This window comes from Marmota monax, unplaced genomic scaffold (genome assembly GCF_021218885.2).
Source record: "Marmota monax isolate L192 unplaced genomic scaffold, Marmota_monax_Labrador192_F-V1.1 WCK01_AAM20220418_F8-fsc00035, whole genome shotgun sequence".
NCBI lineage: Eukaryota > Metazoa > Chordata > Mammalia > Rodentia > Sciuridae > Marmota > Marmota monax.
The window spans coordinates 12,391,444-12,418,348 of NW_026691961.1; the positions used below are offsets into that span (position 1 = coordinate 12,391,444).

Below are 26,905 nucleotides of genomic sequence, written 5' to 3' on the forward strand. Positions count from 1 at the left end.
TGCTGAGGATCGAACCCGGGCCGCACGCATGCCAGGCGAGCGCGCTACCGCTTGAGCCACATCCCCAGCCCCAAATGTGAATGTTTACTCCATAGATTCCTGACCTAGGAGTGGAGGGGCCCATAGCAAGAGAAAGCTCCATTGCTTTCTGGGGAATCCAGCTGGGAGTGGGCAGAGGTCTATGTTAGGGGCACCTGACTACCTGAGTGCTCCGGACAGCAGTCGTAGCCTTAGATCTTGTGAAATTCTCCTTCAGGGGTGTTTATTCATAGGTCTCTCAACATATACTGGTTGGCTAAAAGAAGCTAACCCCAACTCTCTCCTGAAGTCTCAAAATTTCCATGTCTGGATATCTATGTTGAAAAATTCTCGTGCAAAGCTTGAAATGTATTGTGATTTTTAAATTTCATTATCTATTTACTATTCTAAAGCAGTACTTAAAAAAAACCCAGCTACTGGTTTATCTTACCCTTACTATAGCTTTTTGTGTTTTTTGCTAAAGAAACTATCAGATTATTTTATTTTAAATTATATTCATCATACTTCTACATTATACATCTATTAAAATATCTGTTTCCTGAAGTCTCAGAGTTTAGGTGTGTGATTGTCTGGTATCAAAGGAAAACTCTGCCTAGATCCTCTGACTGTTCCCTTATTTCAAGATAGTACCAGGAATAAAAACACACTTTTATCAAGAGGGATGCTGGATGATGACAGTTTTGAGCTGGAAGAACTCTAAAATATTTCCAAATAAAGGAAAAGTTGACTTCAGAAGGGGAAAACACCCTGACAAAGGTGAATCCTGGGTTGGTGGTGGCCACAGATCAGAGCCCTCGTGGTCTGCACAGAGAAAGGATGGCCCTGGTCCCTCCACGCTGGGCTCAGCAGGGACACGGAGGCTGTCTCTCCTAGAATAATCTTGGAAGGGAACTTTGGGATCAAGATATTCACCTTCCTCATCGAGGAGGTAGGAGACTCCAACACTCCTTCAACTGACGTACATTTATGGCACCATCAGATCCTGCTACACACAGAGGTGACAGTAGTGACAGACCAATACTCACACAGAGCTGCTGTCCCCTGCAGGAGTCAGACAGTAAACAGACAAGTCACCTGTTCAACAGAGAAGTGCTGGGGAGTTAGTAACGCAGTGTCACGGAGCAGTGCCAAAGACGGTCAGATCTGGTGGGAGACACGGCAGGAGATGGGATTTTCCTTATCTACGAGTGGTGGGAAGACACGGTGGAACTTTAAGTGGAGGAGGGATATGGTATAATTTCCACTTAAAAGAGCTGACAGCTTTCATCCACCACACCCTTTCCACCATGATGCTCCTATGTAGAGGTGCCACTGTAGTGGTCCGAGGAGGGAAGAGAACACCAGTTAACAGGTCAGTTCCGTGGGCCAGGGAGAGAGATTTAGATGACTGGTGACTACACCGAGGTGGCAGGGTTGGGAGGCAAGGTGGACAGACGAAGGCTGTGCGCTGGGCTTGGAGCCAAGGAAGAGGAAGACTTCCCTCTAGCCTTAGTGTGAGAGGTGAGCAACTGAGACTTAAAAACGACTTTAATTTTCCAGCTTGGGCATCTGAATAGGTGAACCTTGAGACAAGTTTGTGTGAGACTGTGCAGCTAATGTGTTGGTCAGCTCTTTGTGGCTGTGACCAAAGGACCTGACAAGAACAGCTTGGAGAGAGGGGGATTTAGTTAGGCTCATGGTGTAAGAGCTTGCAGTCCACAGTGGACGGGCTTTGTTACTCCGGGCCTGAATTGAGGCAGAGCATCATGGTGGAAAGGGTGTGGTGGATGAAAGCTGTCAGCTCATGGTGGCCAGGGAGGGGTGGGGGGGGGGGACAAAGCACATGCAAACACCAGAGGAAGCAGAAGAAGGGACCAGAGGCAAAACAGTCCCCCGTGGCATGGCCCCAGGGACCCACTTCCTCCTGTCCTGCCCTATCTGCCTACGTTTTCCAACACCTCTCAGTGGGCCGGCCACTCAGCTATCAATGGATTGATCCACGGATGAGGTCAGAGCCCATGTATACAGCCTCTTCCCCCAAGCCCCACCTGTTAACATGGATGCATTGGAAAACGAATCTTTAACACAGCAGACTTTGGGTGGCAGTCCAGACCCAAACCTGACTTCTAATGCTCATACTATTGATTGACATCTCTTCTTAACATTACCTTGACATCTGCCAGCCAGGCTTGACGAGAGGATAGATGCTTATCTGTTTCTTTTCTCTTCCATGTGTTAACCCCTCCCACAGGGCTGGGTTGCGTGGTGGGTGAGTTGAGGGACGAGAGGGAAGGGTGCAGGTGTGCTATGGAGGATCCCTCTGCTGCTTACCTTCCTTTGAGCCCAGTGAGCAGAGCGGAGAGGTGTCTTGCTGCACAATAGCATCATCAGGTCCCCTGCATGGGACCACAGTCTTCGACAACGCTGGTTCTGCCTCCCTGGGCACCAGGATCATCTTGGGCGAGACTGACTGTGAACTTCATTAACCTACCATTGACTTCCTCTTGTTGCATTAATGGAGACCACACAATGTTGAGTCACAGTTTGAAAGGATGTTTGTCATCACAGTGTGACATCTCTCTGCTCCCTGTGACACCTGCTGTTTACCATTCCTCCTCTCTGCTCTCCTTCCCTGGGCCAGCGTATCCCTCGGCAGAGATCATGTCAGAGCCAATTCGATCAATAGTTTTGTTCATCTCCAATGGAAATGGAGAGAGGTATACTAAAGGTGAAAGGTATACTAAAAAGGTGAGAGGTATACTAAAAACACGGCACACCGGTGGCCCGTCCCTTCTGTTGAACACACCAGGATTCTTTAGGAGGGGTAGAGCTTCTCTGCACTTTCTCTTTAAAATTCTTAGGACAGAGTCTCATCTGCAGGGTCTACAACTTGTGAAACCAGGACCCCTGTTGAAGCAGTAGCCCTTCATGAAGATGCTGAGCTGCCTGACTTGAAAGCGTTAGAGGGCAGAGACCCCCTCACCAAATTCACCTTGGTATGGGGTGGGCGCAAAGATGGCTGGAAGCAACGTTCTCTCAACTTGGACTTGTGGGCCTGGATGATATTTGCCTGGTTGGAAAGAGCCTCTTTGGTGGGGTGGGGGGGGGACCTACAGGGATATGTGAAAATCTTTCCTTGAGGTTTGCACTGAAGTATCCAAAGCCAATTAGAGTCTCTTTCTAAAGACTCAGGAAGATGGGTTTTGGAAACATGTCAGCAGGGTCGACCCTGGGAGAATAAGATGCATCCACTCACGAATAAAGGGCATAGGAAGGATATCACAAGGAAGAAGGGTCATCTAGGGATTAGAGGACATAAAGTGCAGGGCACTTTTTTTTTTTAAGCCTAAGAAGGTATAAAGAGAGACGGTGAAAAGCTCAGGTCTGCCAGAGGCCTCAGTGAGTTGTCTCCACCTTGTGCCATCTTGGACTGTGTGCTACTTAAGACATGGGACAATCTCATCCCTCTCTGTGGCCCACCACTGTATTTGACACAGGGACACACAAAGGTTGTGAAGCTGCTCATTCAGAGAGCAATGGGCCCTCTCTAAAGGGGACACCCCTTTTGTGGTTCTTGGGTGCCACTTTGGGGTATTGGAGGTATGTCAAGGTCACAAGAAATTAATCTGAGGATTTTGGATTCAGTTCAACATCATGTAGAAGGTGGAAGTGCTACTCATGGTAGAAAAGACTTTTCCCACTTCTAATCTGAGAAATACCTGGCAAATATTTGCCCCTAGATTATTTCCCAGTTTGCCTGTGCAGCTTAGGTAAACTGATGTTCTGGGAATCACTGCCATTTAGTGCGTCGTGGGGATGTTTACATAGGAGCTCTGCTCTGGTCTCATTATAATCAATTATAAGCAATTGTTCCAATAGTTCTTGTTGGCTTTCCATCTTGTCAACCCAGATACCTGTTTTATTCATGTCGTAGTCTCCCCTGAGAGACTGGATGCATTGGAGGATCATACCTACTGCCCATATTAACCATGGGGCTCAATCCAAACCCCAGATTCCTCATTTATAACAGAGAAATGAGCAGACTCAACTCTGAGTGTTCCTGGAAATTGTCTGTTGCTGGGCCTGGAGCACCAGGCAGCGAGGGTTCCCAACCCTGGTAAGCTTAGCATTGAGCTTGATCTGGCTCGGAATCTCTTACCTTCGTCTGGTAGCACATATCTGCTTTTATGGTTATTACTTGTGGGTTTATTTTTATAGGGGATGTGGAATAGGGTGGTTGAGCATAGGTTATTCAGTTTAATGAATTTTTTTTTTTAACAGGCTGACCATCTGTCAAGGGAACGACAGAAGGCTTCCAATAGGACTGAGTTGAATTAAATTAGGAAATAAAAAGTAATAATAATGGCTTCCCTCCAAATGAGACTGCAAAATCTGTCCACTTTTCCAGCTCCACTGTCATTAATTTAATCGGAGCTACCCACATCTGGACTTCTAACCTCCTAACTGCTCTCCCTCTTTCTATTGCCTCCGAATCCGATCTTCATATAATCGTGGGAGAGATCCTTTCAATATTCAAATCAGGTTGCTTTACTGTATCTCTTTTCCCTTCCCGGCCTTGAATAAAAACTAAATGATGAAATGAAAATGGAGAGCTCTGCCTGTGATCCCAGGATAATCTGGCCTCTCACCTTAACTTCCAGCCCGCTCCCCATCATTTACTCCCGGGGCTCTGACCACATGACCTCGAAGCCCTTTCCACTCTGGTCTTGGAGATTCATATTCTCCCTTCTGCTAGAGGCACCTCCTGCCACCATCATCTGGCAAGGTCTGCTTTGGTGTCACATTTCAGCTTAGACTTGGCAGGGAATCGTTCCTCGCCCGATACCTTAACTTCTCCAACCCCAAAGTCCTCTTTGCACCATTCGCAGATTCATTGGTACGGCTGCTGGTTCCATCACTCAACCCTTGCTCGTGGCTTTGCTGATCGAAAGGTGCTTCAGACGACAAGGGCTTTCCACGTGTGTTGTCTGGTTGAGGCTCTCGGTGTCTTTGTGGGGAAGTTGTATGCTGGCCTCTTTCCAAGGTAAAGAGTCTAGAGCTCACCATGGCAACAGCTTGGCAATCCAGAGGCACTGGGTGTGGATCTCGGCCTCCGATGCTGAGTGCCGGGCTCTGTCAGCTGAACTCCTGCACGTTCCAGACATCGTCTCCTGTGCTTCACAAACTCCCAGCGCAGGAGGGACCTTCGATGGGGAAGCACATGAACACACATTTTCACTGCATGTGTGTCCCCTTGTCCTAGACACTCAGCAAGCCCTTTCTAGTAGGATCTGCATAAGGGCCTTGTAAAGTCATTTGTTATATATAACACAGGCAGTTTTCAAACCCGTAGGTCAAAAGTTGGCTGGATTCATGTAATTCATATATATATATATATATATATATATATATATATATATATATATGAATATTTTAAAGATAGATAGATAGATTTATTTATTCTTCTATTGATTGATTGATTAATATGTGGTGCTGAGAATCGAACCCAGGGCTTCACACATGCCAGGCAAGCGCTCTGCCACTGAGACACAACCCCAGCCCTAGATTCAGGTGACTTTAAAAAAGTGAGATAGGGCCCATTTTCTTGTCTGGGGAGGTTGAATTTCTAAGTGTCTGAGTGTGGATATTACAACTGGCTCTGCATGTGGAAGCGGAAATGGGTTCTAGCACACTGAGAAGACCGTGTCTGAGACCCTTTTAAGGGGACGACGAGGCATTCTTCATTTTAATTGGCTGGGGCAGGTTCATTATGAAGTCTTCTTCCCTCAGAATAGTTCCCTGACGTTGGATATCGTGTCTGTATCTTTTTCATTCTCTTTTCTTCCCAGGGATCATTACCAACCCTAGTTGGTGATTTATAATCACATTTCCAGCAAATTCCACTGTTGTTAATGACTACTTATTTTTCTATACAAATGATTTTTGCTCTTCTTCCCGAGGACAATTAACTAAGAAACTGGTCATAAATTACTGATAATGATCAGTTTGTCAGAGATGATTGTCGAATGGTGCCATCTTCCATAGTAATTAGATAAAGTATCTTTAATTGCTGATAACAACAGATAAATTGTGGTTATTTTTTTTTTCCTTTTAAAAATTGTTGAGATACTCATGAAATCTTCCTGGAAGTCAGGCAGAATAATCTCTCCCTCTCTCTTTTCTCCTGAGGGAGGGAAAAAGGAAGGAACATTCATCATTTACAAGCTTCCAGAAATATAATAAATGCGACAGCCTTCCGAGGTTTTAAATAAGAGGGCCAATCTTTCTAAAGCAGAGATCAGAGAAAGTCTACCCAGAGACACCTTTCTTTCAGGCGGGTGGCAGGGGTCCTTCTGGGTCATGTTTGATTTTTTTTTTCCCCTCAGGATCACACACATGTTTTAGATTTGCATCTCAACCGTGGCCATCAAATGTGACCCCCTTGCACTCTCGAAAGGAATGGCATTTCCTTCTCAAGGTTCCTCACAGGCGGGATGCTGGCTGAACCTCAGGCTGTCAGCCGGGTTGGGTAGACCTGGGGCGATGCATGCAGATGGGAAGATCCTTCTTTTAGGGCCTTAGAACCAGCTGTGTTGTCGATGAGCTCAACCACACTGTTCTCTGCATTGCGTGTTGCCAGGACACACCATTTGCTTTCATTCTGCAAAGGATTGTGCATTTTGCATGGGGAAGGACAGTTTAAATTAATCCACTTGAATGTGTCACTTCGGACAGACCTTGAACATGTTGGTGTTGGGTATAGCAACACTTTAATCCCCCTTGTTCTTGTGACTTTAAATTTGTTTTGTTTTGCTAGATGACAGTGACTATCCAACAAGCTATGGTGTCTGAGATGGTTGGAAGTCTTCTGGCAGTTTAGAAAACAGTGTGCAGGCGAACCTTTCAATGGGTGTTTCATGTCTGATGACTGAGGGAGTGAGTGTCTTGTGTCTAGAGCTGGCCAGTGGTTGTAATGAGATGGGTAGCTACAGCCAGTGACAGTGGGAATGCACTGGGCCACAGGGGACATTAGGCATGGATTTCATCAGGAGGCCTTCAGTTGCAGATGGAAAAAAATTATTTGTAATGTAAGCTTAAAAAAAATGATAACAGAACTGGGAAGTGCAAAGGGGAGACGTCAGGTGTAGCTTAGTCTGAAGGTTTTATGGTGTCACAGGAACTGTGATTCTCTTAGATCTGCTTGTCCTGTTGGTATCAGATGTCCTAAAGTTTCTTCTTTGTCTTCTCTGAGAATTCAGCATCCTCTTGGAGATCCCTCAGAGAATCCCAGGGGAGGCTCTGATTGGTCATTCTGAGTCATGTGCCTCCTTCTGAGCCAATCCCTGGGCTGTAGGGCTGGGTTGTTTTCTAATTGGCTGGTGTTGAGTCTGACCACCCGTGGAGTACGGGAGGGGTGCACAGCTCCAGCTAAACTATGGAGATGAACGTGGAATGGAACAAATGTGGTTCCCAAAGTGAGAGACCAGGGATAATCAGAAAATAAAACAAAACCCAACACATGATGTTCTGGTTCACCCTCTCTCAGTCTCTTGCTCAGCTGAGTGTGCCCTGCTCAGCTGAGTGTGCCCTGCTTACCTGAGCACGCTGCTCACCTGAGTGTGCCCTGCTCAACAGTCGCTTCCTTTGGCTGCCTCTGCTCTTTCTGGGAATTTTCAGTTACTTCCTGAGCATTATGGGAGAGGGGGACCATTTCAAGTCCACCCCAGAAGCAGGCGCTATTTCACACTTAAAGACTCAGCGTCAAACCCTGCTCACATATGCCTCCAAACCAGACCCATTTCATTCTACCTGGAGCCCCTCCACATCCCCTGCCAGTCTCTGGCTGTTCTTCATGGTACATTTCAATTTGTCTCCCCGTGAACTTTTCCTGACACCAGCCCAAATCAATTTCCTCTTTCCTGGTGTTCCCATTGAAACCTGTGTCTATCTTACCATTCATTCTTAGAATGTCCCACCTTTAATTCTTGTTTCTAAGAATCCATGTCTCCCTCAGAAAACTGAGTACTGTTTTGTGATTCTTTTGTCAACATTTCACAGTTATCAGCACAGTGCCTGTCACTGAATACGTGTTTAGAACTGGTGAGTTTTTCCCTTCAGACCAGACTGAAGGAGGAAGTGGGTTCTTGAGCAACTCAAGTATCACTTGGGTCCAGCTATTTCCTTATGGGAATGTGAGTATGAACAGTGACTCCTGGTTTGGAGGAATACAGGAGAACCTTCATCTGACTTGAGGAGTAGAGGAAGGATTTCTATGCTGGTGGCCCAAGGAAACTTGCCTTGCTGGACCCTGTTGTAGGTATTTGCTCCAAGTTCTAGCTTCTGAGCTCAACTCTCTAAGGTTAACACAGAGCAAGGGGCCTCCCTTTATGTCTAGAAACATGTGGCCCAAGTGAGAATAGGCAGCTTCTCATCGATTCCTCAAGTTGTATGGAGCTCATCCCACGTACTGGGGGTACATGAGAAGTAAATATATTCATTGCTCCGGCTCTCATGTTTGGGGGGTTGGATTGCCTGAGATTCAGCCTGGGGCTGCATCTTACCACCTGTGGCATCTCAGAATAGTTCCTTACCACTCCTGTGCCTGGATTTCCTTCTCTATGAAATGGGGAAGAGGAGGTACTACATAGTGCTATTGAGAGGTTTAAAGGAGCTAATGATTGTATGTTGCCCAACACGTAGTAAACATTCAACAACCGACAGCTATGACTTGTAGCTATTGACTAAGGAAGACTGCATGCCGGTGGAACAGACATCAATCAAATGGTGATATCCAAAATGTAAATTACGATATAATTAATATGAAGAGGAGTTGTTGATGTTTTGAACACGTATAATACCAGATTCTGTAAATTTGCCTGGTAATGCATCCCTAATCCAGCTATGTATAAGTCCATCACAGATTAGAGCCAAGATGCACAATTTATTAGTTTTTCATGATTGATAACAAAGGAGCAGCTGTGTACACTGAGATGGTCCTTTCCAACCTGGCTTTGAAGGCTTCTCTGATTATCACTCAAATTACATCTCCCATTCTGCCAAGAAGATTCTGCTCCTTTAGTGCATTGCAATCCCTCTCTGTCAGGATCCTTTCCCCCCCACATTTTTTTATGGGTGCATGATATTGTACATATTTATGGGAAGGATCCCATGTACTCTTAACATTTCTGGAAGTCATTTGAATCCCAAAGGGGTTTGCTTCTCATTTTCCAGTCATATGCCATCAGTGGTCAACTCAGAACACCTGTCATTCAACCAGAGCGACAAGGAGGAGTTGACAGTCCCACTTCCCCAGGCTGGTGGCATAGTTCATGCCTGAGAATTCACCCCCATAACTATCTGCTTCTGGTTAGGACAGTGGTCTTTTCGTGTATGATACCAAGGTATGTCCACATGTTAAAAATTGTAGACCTGTCCAGTAGATGTTGGTTCCTTTGAAAAAGCCTACTTTAAGTGGAACCAGACCGGTGATTAATGATGGAATTGTTTGTAGGAGGGCAGCTCTTTCCCTGAGAAGGAGGAGAGTGATTGATAGCTCAGAACCATTCAGACCAGCAGATAAGAGCTCAGCCTCTGGGATCCCACAGACCCAAGCTAGGATGGCCCTGAGATCTTGGCAGGGCCTCTACAGTTCTTTGAAACTTCTGCATGTCAGCTAAAATATGGGGTAATACTGATAGAAATTGTGTGAGTTTCAGGGAATATGGAAGGGGATAGATACTATGGGCAAAGTGATCGGATTGTTTGGTGTATGGTAATTGCCGAATATATGCAAGACATGATCCTGGTGCTGTATGGTTTGAGGTCTGACAGGCAGGAATACTTGAGATTTTTCTTTTTAAATCCATCTGAATTTTGTAGCACTTGGTGAAGAAAGGAAGCCAAATATTTATACCCCCTGTGGTCACAAAAATTTATAATTATGTTATAATCACATATAGACGGGTGTACATTTTCTTACCTAAAAGTATACAAAAAGTATACACACAATTGAATGTAGTATATTTCATATGTAATACAGTATAGAGTACATTGTTACAATATAATATATTGTTATGCTATGTTATTGGATTGTATACATTCCTAGTATCTCAGTTGAAATCTTTCTCTAATTAAAAATAAAGACTTTTTGTCAAAAGAAGAAACATCATATTCCCCCCTCATTCAAGTGCTCTGAGGGTTAGTATTTGTTATTTGTTTTGACAATTTAGTGACAGTGACTTCCAGTCTCAGCGTGGGCCTCAGTGTGTAATCCTGTGGAAATGTCCCTAGGTAACAGGACGTGCCCTAAGGTTGTAGAAGTCACTTCTGCTAAATAGGGAGGATTTTATCTGTCTGAATAAATATTTCCAGGGCTCTTCTCACTCTATGGATTTGAGATGTGAACAGGCAAGAAGGGGCATCACAATAAATCAATAGTTTCCACAAAGCTACCGATTTAGAGCTGACAGCAGCTTTTTGATTGAAATAAATATTGGGAAGCTCAGGCCCAGGCAGCAGCACTGGGAGCCCTGGGTGGCAGGGAGGGGCCTGTTCAGTGAGCGTGAATCAAGGTGGATGGGAGGGGCGTTTCTCCTCCTCGAGAGGTAGGGCACAGGAGGGGGAGTGGAAATCCTTGGTCCACCTTGATACCACGTGTGTCAGCCCACATCAGCACGTGCACCTCAGTCTCACCCCTAGCGATCACAGATGCTAGACCCTTCTCACCACACCTTCTCATCTCCGCGCTGCTGACAGGTTGCCCTGGAGGTGAGAGTTGAGACAGTGGAGGTGAGAGTTGAGACAGTCGGGGTGGAGTTGAGACAGTGGAGGTGAGAGTTGAGACAGTGGGGGTGGAGTTGAGACAGTGGGGGTGGAGTTGAGACAGTGGGGGTGGATGGTGTTCCGCAGAGGAAGGACAGTAGGAACGGAAGGAAAGAGCATCATTGTGAGGATCACTTGGTGAAGGGCTTGAAGAAGGAAGAGGAAGGGGCCTTACCGTCAGAGAGGTGGCAAGGTAACCAGGCCAGCACAAGTCCCTGAAAGGTAGAATTCCACAGGGACAGGCGGGTAGGTGGTGGAACAAGATGCAAAGCATTTAAGGATTAACAAGGGTCCTTGGATTCAGCTTCTTCTGAAAACCCAAGGGCTCACTGTATAAATCTTATACAACTTTGTGCTTGAATTATTCCCAACAATGAAGGGTGACCTGGCTGTGGGCAGGGCATCCGAGTTGACTCAGGTCAGAACCACCACCGCATGATGATGCATCTGGTGCCAATAAGTGTGTGTTGAAAAGGTGGAGGAGGGCTTGGGCACAGTGGCCCACGCCCGTAATCCCAGCGGCTCGGGAGGCTGAGGCAGGAGGATCCCAGGTTCAAAGCCAGACTCAGCAACTGCAAGGCGCTAAGCAACTCAGTGAGACCCTGTCTCTAAACAAAATACAAAATAGGGCTGGGGATATGGCTCAGTGGTCCAGTGCCCTGAATTCAATCCCTAGTACCCAGAAAGAAAAGAAAAGAAAAGGTGGAGGAAGGAATGAGTGGAAAATAAATGTCAACCTTACCAGCAGCTTAATGTCTCTGTACAAAATGAAAGTTAGAGTGTCAAAGAATTGGTTGAATATGAGTGGACTGGGCCAAAAGACCCCACGTTGAAATGTGATAGCTTCAGGGGCTCGAGAAATAGCATCTGTTCATTTCCTTACTGAGTAACAACCAACCGAGAGGGGAGCCGAACAGGGAGGCCCGAGGAGAGACACAGCTTTGATTTAGCTTAATGCTGTCAAGGTTCTGGCCACATTTGTGTGAAATCCCCTGAATGTAAGATAGACAGCGATTAGTGGCCCTGGGGGACAAGAAATGGACTACACACGTGCATGGGGGCTCCTTCTGTGGTGATGGAAATGCTCTAAAACTAAATCGTGATGATGATGGCACACCTGTGTGGCTTCAGTGACCTGTAAGTTGTATACCTAAGTAGGTGAGCTTCGTGGTGTGCGAATCCTGTGGTGGTCTGATGATGCTCCCTCAAGGTTCATCTGTTGGAAACTTAACCCCCAAATCCATGCTAATGGCATCTGAGTTTGGGCTTTGGGTAGGTAATTAGGACTAGATAAGGTCATCTAGGTGATGGCATTAGTGACATTATGAGGCAAAGAAGAGAGACCCCAGCTGGCAGCTTGCTTTCCATGTGATCCCCTCTGCCATGTTATGATGTGACAAGGAGCCCTCCCAGGAGCTGGCGCCATGATCTTGGACTTCCAGCCTCCAGAACCATGAGTCAAATGTACCTCTATCCTTTATAAGTGACTCAGTCTTGGACTTTTTGTTAGAGCAAAAGAAAATGGACTAAAACTGAATCTTAACAAAGACATATTTTCGTGGGGGGATAGTTACAGTTTATCAACAAAATAAGGACAAATTAAAATACATGGCCAAATGGACTTGCCTATCCTCTTCTGGTTTGTTCAGACGTACCCATCTGTCCCTGAGAGGGTGGGACCTGCAGCCCCTCCTTTCTGCCTCACCCCTACCACGCACACTCATGAGTCTCATGGCTGAGAAAGAACAGAGCACATATTTTCTGGTGGTGGGAGAACCAAAATGCTCAGGGCCTTAAGTGGGCATGTCCAGGTCCTTTCCCCAAAGTAACCAGTGTTCATTCCTTCCAGGGTGATCATTCCTTCCAGGCTGTGGCTCACCCACCCCACCCGGAAGTCATGAGCTCCCTAAGGGGCTCTGTGGGATCTCCATTCTCCGATGCCTGGTCTGAAGCTTCTGGAATTAAAGAAGTGGGAGGAATTGAAACAAAGAGAGTCCTCAGTTGAGTGGCCTACCTAACACCAGCCATTGCACCAGCCATTACAGGACAGCCTAACAACATGCACCTCCCACTGTGAGGTGCTGAGAAGACCCCCAACACTTATGGGATACGCTTGCCCCATAATGTCCACCCTGAACTCCCTGCCCCAGCACCACACCCAGCAGCTCTGAATCGGGCCAGGCATCCTGTGTTGACAGCGTGTCTCTGACAGGCCTCTCTCCCACCCACTCCACTCTTCCTCCACAGAGCACCTTTCCAGTACTCAGAAAAGCGCCCCCCCCCCCACGCCCCTCTGTTAATTTTGAAGTCTCACAGAATAGCCCACATTCTGGGTTCGTCCTCATGCGTGCTCATGATGAGGTTCAGGTTTAACATCTTTGGGACCCGAGAACCTTCTCATCTTTGCCTGTCAGCCGAGATCCGAGTACGCAAAGAGCTTTTCTCATCAGTTTCCTTTCATCAAAACCTGTTCCCTGGGCATCATCAATAGTGAGAGAACCCACAAATACTAGGGAAAGAGTGGTCATGGCGGATCTTAATGAAACATGGCTTCAAAGGATGTGGTCTGGTTGTTCCTGTGTTAGAGGACTTTGTCCTGTCTGTCGTGTGGGGGTGGGAATGTGGGGGTGGATGGCTGGACATGTGTGTGGTGACACACACACATTGATTTGCCTGTTCTAAGCACTTTCTTCCCAATGCCCATGCCCAGCTTGGTGCCAAGTTATTAGTAAATTCCCATTAAATGTTGGCTTCATATTTGGGGTCATAGATATTCAGCATATAGGAGGATCGACTGTTAATTCAGGCGGTACTGGATGAAAGGGCTCTTTATGGAAACCTGCGACTCTCTCCCTGTCCTTGGTAATGTTATTCTTACTTTGAGGCACTACGGCATTTTGAGACTAGTGAGAGTTACCATGGCCTTCGGAATTATAATTTAAACCCTTTATCCCTTGCAGCACCCAGGACATTTAATTTATCACCATTCGTAAAAGACCAGTAATAAAGCCTGTCTGTCTGTAAACGTGGGCAGCATCGGCTTTCCAGCGCCGGGCTCGGGAGCGCCATATCGGGCCCCGCGATCTGCTTATCACGGCTCCTGCGTGTGCACAGGAAGCCATCCTCGTCAGTGGGGGGGGGGGAGATTTTATTAACTAAAGGTTCATTTGTTCTTCAAGTGACACTATCTCTCTGGAATTTCCAGATGTTCTTCCAACTGCCGGCTCTCCTTTTCTGACGATGGCAAATGTTGAATGTGGCGAATAAATACTGGCCACCACCATCCCCGGTCATCTTAGATAAATGGGATGAAATGAGAACACGTCGCCTCTGAGGTCTCATTTGTCCCCAGGAAGTCCAGAGTGCCTCAGAACCCACGGACAATAAAAGGCGAAACTGCCGTGGGCGGGGTACCCCGTCCACTGTGAGGACTGCTTGTCATTTCGGCTATCATTTTATTTATTTTATTTTATTTTATTTTTTTTTTCTGAAATAGCTTTTTATTAAACAGCAAAGCAGAACTGTAACACAATTTTAAATATCTGTAAATTAGGTCACAAAAGGGATGCAAAATGTTTGCAGTTTAATTATATATTCATACAGCTAAAGTCACATATCAAATCTTACACTAATACATAAGATTATTTCATGATTAAAAGTAGTCCAAATCTAATAATCATAAGCTATATTAGTGGGTCTCTTTTCCTATTATCTTAATATTATTTCCAATACTGATTCCCTTACCAAATAAACTACAAACTAAATTTTAAAAAATTTTAAAGAATGACTAAACCTCTGCAAACTAAATGGCAGAATTTACAGAAAATTCTGGGAGAATAAGTGAGCTAAAATACTAAGATTAAAATTACCATTATTGTACATGTATACTCTACCATGTGTTCATGATTCTGTTACTAATAAATTCTCAAAGAATTTTGCAAGAGTTGATCTATTGGGTAAATGTCCTTGAGACCAAATGATAACTGGTCTCCCTATGTAGCTTACATAAAGTTATTCAAACTTAATGCACTTCCATATCTATCTTTTGTCTGCCAAAAGTCTATTCTGCCAGAGAGAACACAAATCTGGAGTGAAAATATTTGGAGTAGTATTTACCAAGTTCTTTCCTGCCCATTTCTATTTTTTCTCAAGATAGGTCTACCTTGAATGTACATACATGACCAGAACTCCTATCTTTTCAGGTCCCAAGTGGGTTATTTTGTGCAAAAGGAAGTTTTAAACAAATCTTCCCAGTATGAGACCATTTTTATAGTTTCAGTCCATCTTCAATTGCTTAAAGAGAAACCATCAATCCTATCTTATTATTAAATACCACACAGGACAAGCCCTAGCTAAGACAGTATCTTATTTTGGTTAAGTTTCAACAATTAGAGTCATGTTACTCTCATCAGTGATTAACTATTAAAATTACTTTTACAAATGTGAAATTTTTTTTCCTTAGGGGAAGGGAAATGGGAAGGAAGAGGCAAATGGAGAAGAGGCACAAGATGGTGGACAGGGTACATAAAGCTGTGCGTTCAGTACATGATTTTGGTCACTTTTTCACAACATGGTGGTTATTTTCGTATATATTTTACTAAGCCTATATAATAAAAGACAGTGCTAAACCTATATATCAAAGCAAATTTGATAAAACATTCATCTTCAAGTCTCATAAATATATGCAGTTCTAATTATAAAGTCTCTACAATACATTTGCACATTTTCATAGACTAACATAATACACAAACTCTCTTGTTATGCAGTTAATTTTGCCTAGATCTGCCATTATCTTCATAAATATTCAATGAAGCCACAAACAAAGGTACTGAAACTTTTGAAATCTATCCAAGTTTTAAAGGGGGAAAAAAAAACTGGTCAGCAGCAATTCCTTAAAACAGAAGGGAAACCAATCCCTTACTTTCTTTTGCTTTTTGTGTCAGTTGTTTGAAAAACACTAGAAGCAGACATGAGGTTTTCTATATATTGTCCAAGAACTTGGTTTTCTGATTTTAGCTTCAGATTTTCTTCTTTAACTGCATCTACTCTTGCAGAGAGATCTTCAAGTGTGTGTTGAAGTTCCAACACTTGATTAATAAGTCGTGTTTTTTCTTCAAGTTCCACCTGATTTTCAGCATCAACTGCATCCATATCAGCACTCATCATCTTGGGTAAAAAACTTTTAGATTTTCGATGTAAAATTCTTGATGAATGATCTTCCGTTTGAGGCGCTGGGAGGGGGTGGGATCAGGAGGATGTCTCAGGCCGGGACACCTGGACCAACTGACACCGGCAGCTCCCTCGGCTATCATTTTAGATGGCTGTAAAGTGAGAGGTGAGAGGGCCGGTATTTCAGTGACGACACGGTACCAGCTCTGAATTGTTTTGTCATGATGGCCAACACAGGTGATTCAATCCATGGTGTTCGTCTCCCTTAGAAATTTGCACTGAAAGGGAAAGGGTCAGAAAACCAACGAATGGAAAATTTCTGATGACCTTGAACCCCAAAGGGCTTTATGAAGGCAGGTTTGGGTTCTGAGCCTTTGTGTTCTGCGGTGGCGACAAGGACGGGTTCCTCCTCAGGAGGAAGAGAGGGGATTTCACGTAACTGGAGGATCGCAGAGCTGAGATCTTGTCATCCACTGGTGAACCATGTATTAAATATTTATAATATAAAAGAAGTAGGAAAGAGCAATCTGTCAAAACAGACATTTTGGAATCACCATGCCCTTCTTCTGTGGGCGATGCGTGACACCCGTGAATTAAGATTAAAAAGAGAGATGGAGCCGAATCTTGCTTTCGCAGTGGGGGGAAAGGCTTATGAATGCTTTGATAATAATTGCTAATAATTATACTCAAATCGTATTACATCAAGAAACTGAGCTGTGAACCAGACTGGGGCAGTAAGATTCCACAGTAACATCCCCAGTGTCTCCGATTGATCACATTGTCATCGGTCTTGTGATTTAGCATCCCTTTCGCAGTCTCTGGTAATATAGGGGATTATTAAAAGTTGGCGGCGGCTGTTCAGAAGTGTGGAAAGAAAGGAAGCGTGTCTGTGGGTGTTGCAGGAGTCCTGTTGGAAGGGTGGCTAAGTATCGCTGATTAATCCCCATTCTGTCTGATGCGATGGAGAGGGAGGAAGTTTCCCCTTCTACCGGCTATCTCGGCTATCTGGTGGCAAACTGCAGCCAGAGATTTGCATAAGCAACTTCCCCCTTCGGTATAAATTGATCTGGTGTGAAAAATCTCAGACACTTCTATTTCCAGGCGGTGTTTTATGTGGTGGTGCAGGACAAACATAGGGCCACATAGATTTGTAGGCTAATTTACTGGGCTTGCCAGCATGGTGCAGTCTCCACGTTGGTGTGTGCGGCCCTCACTGGAGCTCCTAACGGCCTGCCCAACCCGTCTTCATTAAATTCCTTCTTGCAACAACCTCATTTGTGCGTGTGGGATGTATTGCTGTCACGGTGGAACATTTTCTGGGAAAATTGAGATATATTTTTCATAGATGGAGACCTTCCTCTCTTTCTAAGATTCTAAATATTAGTCACTTAAATGAATAGGAAGTTATTATGTGCTCCAAATCAGTGCTTTACGAGGATTTCAAACACCTATCTTCTGCCTGGAGGCCTGTGGAAGAAAGCAAGGGAAATGGAGAGAAAAGTGGGTTAGTGACAGGTGATGTGACTTTACATGGCCTGTCCCCACCTCACATTGTCCCAGGCAGCCAGGAAAAGCATTTTGCAAGTAGAGAACCAGCTTAGGTCCCCTCTGCTGGTGCCCTCACTGAGGTGCTCGCAGTACCATCTCCTGCTGTGGGAAGAGGAGGGAGTTTGTCCACGTTTTTCCAAGAATGCGTGGACTTCCTGCTCTGGAGATGGGCTGCCTCTTGATTCCATAGTTCGAGTCACCTGCCGTGTTGGGAGGCCTGTGGGAAATCAGCCGCTTCATTTGGAACTTTGTCACGACCTTCAAAAGTTTTGCCTACAAATGGACACATGGAGCCTTTGGCTTCTGTCCTGGGGACACGGCAGCTGTCATGTCAATGTCTAGATAAATTATGCACTGTGACCTACAGTGGCTAATTAACACAAAACACCCAGGCAAAGGCAAAGCTGCCCTCTCTCACAGGTAAGAAGCATGATCTGGTTAAAAGGATTAACGTGGACTCCCTCTCGTCGTTAAAGCGTCAGTTATGCCAACTCTTGCATGATAGCTCCATGGACATATCCATCTCTTCCTGCAGGGTGGGGTGTTGTGATCATTCTGTTCCTTCTGCCTGGTATACTCTTTCTGCCATAGCACAGCCCTCTACCAAGCTGCCTTCTGCTTCTCCATCCAGTCTCAGCTCAGCTGTGCCCAGGAGAGTCTCTCCTGGAATTCCCAGCCCTGTGCAACTCATCCGTGGAGGATGGAGAGTCTATTTGTATGTGATTTCATAGCAACTCACACTTTGCCTCTGGATGCAGGCCATATCCTACATGTGTATCTGTCTGTCTACACCTATATGTCTGTCTGTGTCCACCCATCTGTGGACAGGTAGATCTGTTTTATCTGGGTACTCTTCTGTGATCCACTGGAAAGAAAAAAGACCCTCCCTCCTGGGGCCTTCCTTCTAGCTGAAAGACAGAGGTGCCCAATGCATGTGCAAATCAGGTTAGGACCCCAGCTGTGCAATGGATAAGGCAACAGGAAGAGGAGACCTGATGGGCAGTAGGTTGAAACTGTAAGTGGAGGAAGGCTCAAGGATGGGCCTCCTGGGTAAGGGACATTGCAACAAAGACTTGAAAGAAGTAAGGGAGTGAGCCTGTGGCACTGTGGGGAACGGAACATTCCCGATAGAAGAAACAGTCAAAGCTGAAGATCTAAGGTTGGAGAGTACCCTGTGTTCCAGGGACAACAAAGGACCTAGAGAGACTAGTGTGGGAGGTGATGTGGGGCCAGAGGAGGGGATCAGCAAGGTGGGGGGTGCTGTGAACCTCCTGGGACTGGCACAAGTTGGTTTGGGGCCTTTTTTCTTTCTTTCTTTTTTCCTTGAGTAAAATGGAAACCAGATGTAGATCTTAAGTGGACAACTTGGACAACTTGGATTTCTGCATTGAGAATCGATTTTAAGGACACTTAATGTAGCTCTGTGCTTACTCGTGTGATTGTTTGGTGGACGCCAGACTCTTCAGTCGACTCCAGATGCTAGGGGAACTGTAGTAGGGTTTTGCTGGTCTTCATTGAATGCCCAGGATCAAGCCCTGTGTTTAGCATGTCATGGTTCAGTAAATATTTAATGTGAAAGACGAACAGGAGGACAGGGCGCGTGAAGATGATGCTCACTGGCAGCTGCCCCTGGGGGCAGGTGGGGCAGGCAGATAGTGTGCACATTCCAAGCTCAGAGTCCACTTGAGTCCATCCATCTAAAAGTCCACTTCAGTACCCCCTCCAACCAAAGGCTCAAGGTGAACTATCCACCTGATTGCATGCACTTGCTTTTAATTAGTCCTGTTTTAATTTGCAATCTGCAAGCTACTGTGTTTCCAACAAAAAGAAATTGGATGCTAATTTAGAACGTTTCCCTACTTAAAATGAACATGCTTTATTCCCAAGAAAATGACCAGAAAGAATCCCTGTTGTCTGCTAGCAAAATGATTCATGAGGATAGGGGCTGTCCATGGCAGCCCTCAATGCTATACTCGGCTGGGTAAATGTTTTTCATGTTTTCAGAATTAGTATGCATGCATTCCAAAATACATATTTACCTGGTTGTTCTGTAACCATTCAGTAGAACTGTTACAGCCTGGTAAGTAAATAACATGTTTTTCAAAATTAGAATGTGTACCAAATATGTATTTACCCAATAGGCTGTAACAGTTGGAAGAAGCGTTCCCAGTCTGCAGTCTATCAAGCTGACTTACGGATGTGGTCTTAATGTTGTTCTGAATATAAACAGAGTGTAAGAGAAGATGTGCAATTTTTAGGATGGCTACAAGTCATCCTGTAGAACAAACCAATTTTAGAAGGAAAATTCAATCCAGCGGTTGAATGTGTCGCTGCTATTATTTCCTATCTCTCTCTCTTTCTCCTTTTCTCTTGCTATTGTTTTCTTTTTTTTTCTCTTTCTCTTTTCTGCAAGTTCCTGGGAGATTGCTAATGACACTGGGGTGAACTTTTAACTTATGATCAATAATGTAAGATGACTGTGTAAGTAATTTGTGCACAGGTTTGTGAATGTGAACAAGGGGCTGTTTTCTAGTTATTGATACCAGGGGCTTCGAGGAGTTCAAAACTTGGATTCCAATGAGCAGTTTCATCACAATATCAGTAGCAGTTTGGTTAACATACGTATGTCCCTCTGCTCGGGTAAGACCACCAAAAGCTGACCACCCTGTTGTCAGTCATCCAGCTATGTTATTCGAAGGTGATTTTTGTAGAGATGACTGCGAAGCTATCTAAAGGCTGTGAGGCACCGAGTTTCCAGTGGAATATCCTTGATATTTGTCATAATTGATGTTCAGCTGCAGTTGAGCTGATGCCGGCTGCCAGGGTAGAGACTTGGACTGGTGGCTCAAGGGAGTTCATGGATGTGCAACACTGTTGTTGAGAGCTTGTGGATCTGGAAACAGATGACTTGGGCACCTGAGTTAGCAGCTCTTTGACTCAGTTGCTTTATCTGCAAAATGGATGTAACATGAGCGCCCACGTGATGAGGCTCTGGGAATGAGATCATGCCCATAAATCATCTCCTACTTTCCAGAGCACACATTGAATGTTTAATGGATGTCTTCAGCCCAGGTCTATAATAATAGAAAGTTCAGCAGGACTGAGATGCAGCGGGTACCAAAAGGACAGGGTTAACACAGTCCAGGCCTCTACGTGTCTGGCTTGGAGAGCAGTTGGTAACGATGTGTTTCACCTACAGGTTATTAGTGGATGTGCAGATTTGTAATCATCCAGCCTGCTGTAATAAACACTTTTAGTTGACAAGTGGTAAAGCAACCATGAAGCTTTGCTTTTACTCTGAACCATGTGAGGCAGAGATTTATGAAGTGCCCTTTAAAATTCCTTGGAGGTCATATTCTGCATAGGTTGCTCTACCTCTCCCCCCCGCCCCCCCGCCACAATTGTGGAAGTTACTACATGTTGAGTTTGCATGAGTGACCGCAGACCTTGGGTCTTCTGTACAGTGTGACTGTTTCCTTGGGCAGAGGGTCATAGATGGTCCCCCCCTCCCCTTGAATGTGTCCTTCAGTGTGATGTAACCTCTAGGAGGTTCCCAGGGTTTTAATCATGTGTCCCCTATATTTTTACACTGAGACTCGGAGGACGCGGGGGCGTGGAGTACACCTACAGATTCTCAATGCTGTTTCCCCAGGTCCCAGCCTAGCACCTGGCGCAAAGTGATGCTCAAGTGGTGGTCTCCTTCTCTTCCTTTGCATCTCTGTCTCTCTGAATTAATTCTGGTCCGTGACACTGTGTGACTTTCTGGGTAGCCGTTTCAGCATCTTGTGCAACATGCATGAGATTTAGAGCAATGGTCTACTGACGGTCGTCATCAAGGACAGTTACCTGGAGCTTACTACGGAGCAGGCAGTATGCTCAGCAATTCACATCATTATGTCATGGGGGGCTCAGGCAGTCTGTTTAACCTTATTATTATCCCCATCAATGAGAAGGGACTAAGAAAGAAGAGCCCTCTATAGACCAGAGGAAACTGTGAATCAAAATCTGCAGTGTGGCCCTAGAGCCGAGTGCTCCTAGCCTCTGCCTTGTCTCTTGAGGGAAACCTTACTGTAAGGAGTGGGTAAATGCAGGCATCCTCAAAAACAAACGGTAGGTACAAATCCGGCACATTTAAGGGCCATGAGTATTTCTGGGAGCCAGTCTAATGATCTGCCATCCCATGTAGGAGTGGCATCATATGCTGCCCTAGGTGACACTTCACACAGGGGATAAAGGGCATGCACCCCGTGCAGCCTGGGGGGATACATGCAATTTGAGATGGCACCAGTATTCTAGCCAGGACCAGTCCCCTAGTTCGGCATGGCGGACTCTGATTTTATCTGAAGGCTCTCCAAGGGAGTGATTATTGGGCTTTTAGCAGAGAGTGAGGAATGGAGTTGTGTCCCTCGCAGTAATCGTCATCCTGCTGCAGGTGAAGCACGTGACCACACTTCTCCAGCTCTGTACCTTCTCCTGGGTCCTTCTTTCTGTCTACACACCCAGCACCCTTCGCCCAGTCACCACAGTCTTGCTAGAACATTCTGGTAACCAGTCCCCTACCTCTTTTGTCTAAAACCCCCTCCCAGCCATTCTCTCGATGCAGTTAAAATGCTCGAGAGAGAACCCTCGGCACGTTTCCCTGCCTCAGTTCTGCAGTGCCTTCAACCCAGCGTGTCCAGTGTGGTCTCGAGCCACGCTGAGCCACCTCTCACCTTGGTTGGCCGGTCGCTCCCCACTCCCTGCACAGTGCTGCTGAGCTCACCTGCGTGGGCAGGTCCCCATGCTCCTGGTGGCTCACCCCAGCTGCCTGCGGTGTCCACAGGGACATTCTTTCCCCTCCTCTTTGCTTCCTCTTGTTTCTTCTTCTCCCCAGGAAGCCTTCCCCAGCCACCGCCTCCTCTCACCCACCTTCCACTCGGTGTCCCTTCTGTGAGCTCGGGTCGCATCCGTTGCTTATTGTCCCAGCCTCTTCCATATTCTCTCTTCCTCAGAAGGCCGTGGGGAACAACCACGAGTATCTTGCTTACCTCATGGGGAGTAACGCAGAAAAGCCAGGGTGCCTTTGGGACAGACAGAGATCTCTGTGAATGACATGTTCTGTTGTGTGTAGTGAAAATGTGGGGTGGCATTGGCCATCCCCAGCCCTCATCACTAGATCGAAAGGTCGGATCCCTCCATCAACTGAGGTTTGGCAATTCATGTGCAATGGATTTTTCAGTTTCTAAGCACTAACTGCTTACCTTTTGAGTATTAGTTACAACATGGGTCTGCCAACATACTGCTTTATTGTGTTTCTTAGCATTTGTTATCTTTGGTGGCTCTTACAGATAGGTGTTTATTTTAACCCTTTGCCTGCTCTCCCCACCACTGTGTTTGAAATCAGCCTAAAAGAGAGATGAACCATGCCATTTGTGACAACATGGAGGAACCCGAGGACATGATGCTGAGTGAAACTGGCCACACACGGAGGGCACAGTGGTGGTTACTAGGGGCTGGGGTTGCTGGGAACTGGGGGGATAGATGTGGCTCAGAAGGTGCGAAGTTTCAGTAGGAAGATGAAGTTCAGGGTATCAGAGGCACATCATGGGTGGTGATGGAGGTGATCACTTGATTGTGATGACCCAAGTTTACGTTCATCACCCCATTGCACATCTTGAGCATGTTCAGTCTTTGTCAGTTCAATATTGTTAGAAAAGTGTTAGGTGGTCTTGTGACAGGGAAGGTAATAACGGTGATGACAGAACACTACTCACTGTCAGACATTTGCAAATAGCTAGGGTCCCCAAACGTCCCCAAAAATCCAAGTAACTTTTTTCTTAACTTTTGTCGTAAGCCTTACCCTATGAAAATTGCAAGGATTAGTGGCTAAGTGAGAGTATCCATCAGGATTAGGCTTGATAAGCTGTAATAACAGATAATCCAACTCCATGGCTTAGAAGAAAAGCATCTCCCTATCCTCACTGATCCCTGTGGGCTGGCTGGGAGGGCTACTTTATTTCTTCCCATGATGGTCCCTGATTCTATTGCCAAACTTTGGAAATTTTTAGGAGACAGAAGAAGCAAAGGTAATTGTACTCTGGTTTTTAAAGCTTGTACCCCAAAGTGACACTTGTCACTTCTGTTCACATTACATTAGGCAAAATAAGACATTCAGCTGTGCCCAAGTCCAAGCAGACAGAAGCGTAAACTCCCTGTTTTCCCTGAAGGAGAAGCAGAATTTTTTGGTGGTAGCACCTGAGATGTACCAAGATAAAGGGAAGAGCCGTGCACAGCCTCCTAGCATCCTGAAGCAGCAGGTGTTATCAGGCAGAACACCTTCAAAAAGAGGTCTACTCACAGATTTTTGCACTATGTAGCATTTAGGAATTTTCTGGCTAGTCATGATGACATCCATCTGATTTGATTTTCACCCCTTAGTTCTTCTTATTCGTCCCTAGGTTGATTTGGGGTGTGTGTGTGTGTGTGTGTGTGTGTGTGTGTACGCATGCGCATGCACGCACCTGCATATGTATTGTACTGGACTGAATGCAGCACCTCCTGCAGGTCTATACCTCTGAACTATATCCCCAGCCCTCATCCCTAGATTGAAAGGTCAGATCCCTCCATCAACTGAGGCTTGGCAATTAATGTGCCATGAATTTTTCAGTTTCTAACCACTAACTGCTTGCTTTTGGGGTATTAGTTAAAACATGGATCTGCCAACATATTGCTTTATTGTGTTTCTTAGCATTATTTCTGGTGGCTATTACAGATAGGTATTTATTTTGACCCTTTGCCTGCCCTCCCCTCCGCTGTGTGTGAAATCGGTATTCTCCTCCAGTCTTGATCTTCCTATCCTTGGCACTCTCATCTGTGTGGGAAGCAGGGTCTGTGTTTGACAAGCATGCTTACCCTTTGCATACTGTTTTAATAAAAAATTTCTATCACCATTTTTATGTGCAGTAGCAGTCGAGGTACTATTTGATATTGAGATGCTAGATTTCATGGACTTTGAAATATTTTCCCCATATCTTTTTTGGCAAGTCTTTGAACATAGACTACAAAAAATTGACATGTTGGAGATGAATTTTCAGACTCTAAGTTAAGTAATGACTACCTGTCCCAGTTTAAATTGTGTTCTAGGATTGAAACATTATATTACATAGTCAAATCATTGAAATTAATGGTCAGACCGTTCCGTAACTGAGTTAGTTTCCCTCGAGACTGATGCGCTGTCCTCTCAGGAGGCTGTCCAAATTCCCTTGCATCGCCTTTGGGTTGGGGATGACTTGCCCTAGTCCTGGTGATTTCAAAGCCACACCAAAGCGGTCATGCAGTTTTACATGGGGAACAGTGAACAGCAGTTCCTCAATTGATAGACTTCATTCAGATGTAGAATCTTCCATTCTCTTCTGTGAATTATCATCATCCCAAACAGAGGTGGGGAAGCTGAGACAACTGAGGCTTCATTGTTATGTGGATGGTCCAGGCTTGCTTGGCCTTTCCCTCCCTGCATCTCTTAGCGGGTCATTCGTATCATCCAGAGCTTTACTTTTCCTTGTACTAGAGATTGAACCCAGGGCTGCTTAACCACTGAGCTTCATCTCAGCCCTCGCAGCCCTTTGTATTTTTTATTTTGAGACAGGGTCTTGCTAAGTTGCTGAGGGCTTTGCTGAGTTGCTGAGGTTGACCTTGAACTTGCAGTCCTCCTGCCTCAGCCTCCTGAGTCACTGAGATTATGGGCATGTGCCACCACGCCCTGCTCAGGAGCCTTCTTAAGTACCCCTCTGTAGGAAGACCTCTTTCAATTGCTCTGACCTAGAAGATGAGGCAGCCATCATCCCCTATTTCATTGCCATGTGCTGCTTTTATAGCTGATGCTATTTCATTCTTATTTTCCTGTTTGTTTTCCATCTAAATCTCCTAAGATATAAGGGAAAAGATCTTGTGCTTTTGGCTGAGTGCCATATCCCCAGCACCACAAGGGTGCCTGCACCCAGTAGGTGCCATCAGTAGATGCAGTTAGTGGGGTGGATGCAAAATTGTGTGCTGTGCCGTCTTCCTCTTGGGAAGGGGCTCAGGTTGAGGTGTGCTGCTGAGTTGTTCCCTAAAGCAATAAATTAAGCATTGACGGCCTGAGGAACAGATCCTCAGGTCTTGACCAGCGCAGCTTCACAGGTAGTAGCATGTGTTCCCTAATGCTGTATGACAAATCACCCTCAGAATTGGCACCGTGAGACAAGCGCGTATTAATCCCATGTGGTTTCTGGGGCTCCGGGGTCTGGGAGCCACTGTGCTGGGTGGTTCTGGTGCAGGGTCCCTTGTGTGCCGGTTGTTGAGCTGCCTGCTGGGGCGGCAGGAGAGGACGGCTGCGGGAGCTGCTCCAAGCTCACGCATGTGGACGTTGGCAGGCCTCAGCCTTGCACCATGGGCCTCTCCACAGGCTGCCAGAGTGTCCTGGAGCCTGGCAGATGGCTTTCCCCAGAGTGACTGGTGAGAGAGAGAGCCCTACAGATGGAGGCTGTGGCCTCTTTCAACCTAGCTGCAGAGTGACACACATCACTTGGGTCGTATTCCTTTGGCCACAGAGACCAAAACTGTGGCACCGTGTGGGAGGAGATGGGGCAAGGGTGTGGCTACCAGGAGGCAGGGGTCGCCATGTTGGTTGTTTTGATTCTCGGGATAGAGCCATGGATTGAACATGGAACTCGGTGCACTCAGTCACTTCCCAGCCTCTTTGTGCCCTTCCATTGAGTGGAAGTTTCCGTCACTGATGTGCTTGTGACTCTTGGTTACTCTAATAATCAGAAACACCCATCTAGATGCCAGCAGCCCAGCTCTGAAAACTGTCTACAACTCCTGGCGTCCATGAGAACTGGGAGGTGCTTTTTAGCTTCTCTGCTTTCTAGACACTGTTTAGCCCAGTGTCTGCTTCTGTCCAATGACATACTAATGGTGCCTTCCTCATGGACTTGCTGTGAGGTTTTAATCGGTGAGTTCATGTGAAGCTTGTAGAAGAATACTAGCCACATGGAGAGCACTTAGGAAGGGTTGTGCCCTGATTATACCATGGCTAATCAACATCAAAGTGATTTGAGCTTTTCATAGCTCTCCTTAAATGGACAGCAGAGGTAGAGTCAGTTGAATTTTCTGTTGGCTAGTTGCAGTCAGGTCAACTGGTCAACCCATATAGAAATGTGCCATTTTTCATGGACGCAGTGACTTTCTGGACTGTCATTCTCAGCCCCTGTGTGTGTTCCCTGGGAACACATCCTGTGTCCTCAGCACATCTTCACAGCCATAACATCTAGAATCCAGGATATTCCCTTTGTTCTCTAGGAAAAGCCAGAGCAAACCTTCCAGAGGTGAT

At 45.8% G+C, this 26,905-nt stretch overlaps 2 protein-coding genes across 7 annotated transcripts in view; one reads left to right on the forward strand and one right to left on the reverse strand.

The window, feature by feature from the left end:
* Positions 1-26,905, forward strand: part of Rbfox1 (RNA binding fox-1 homolog 1) — a 1,611,415-nt gene that overhangs the window by 690,086 nt on the left and 894,424 nt on the right. The window lies entirely within an intron of this gene.
* LOC124080198 (short coiled-coil protein) lies at positions 14,404-16,133 on the reverse strand. Its single transcript, XM_058579698.1, has one exon. It carries the CDS (start codon positions 16,003-16,005, stop codon positions 15,757-15,759), a length of 249 nt encoding a protein of 82 aa, XP_058435681.1. The 5' UTR covers positions 16,006-16,133; the 3' UTR covers positions 14,404-15,756.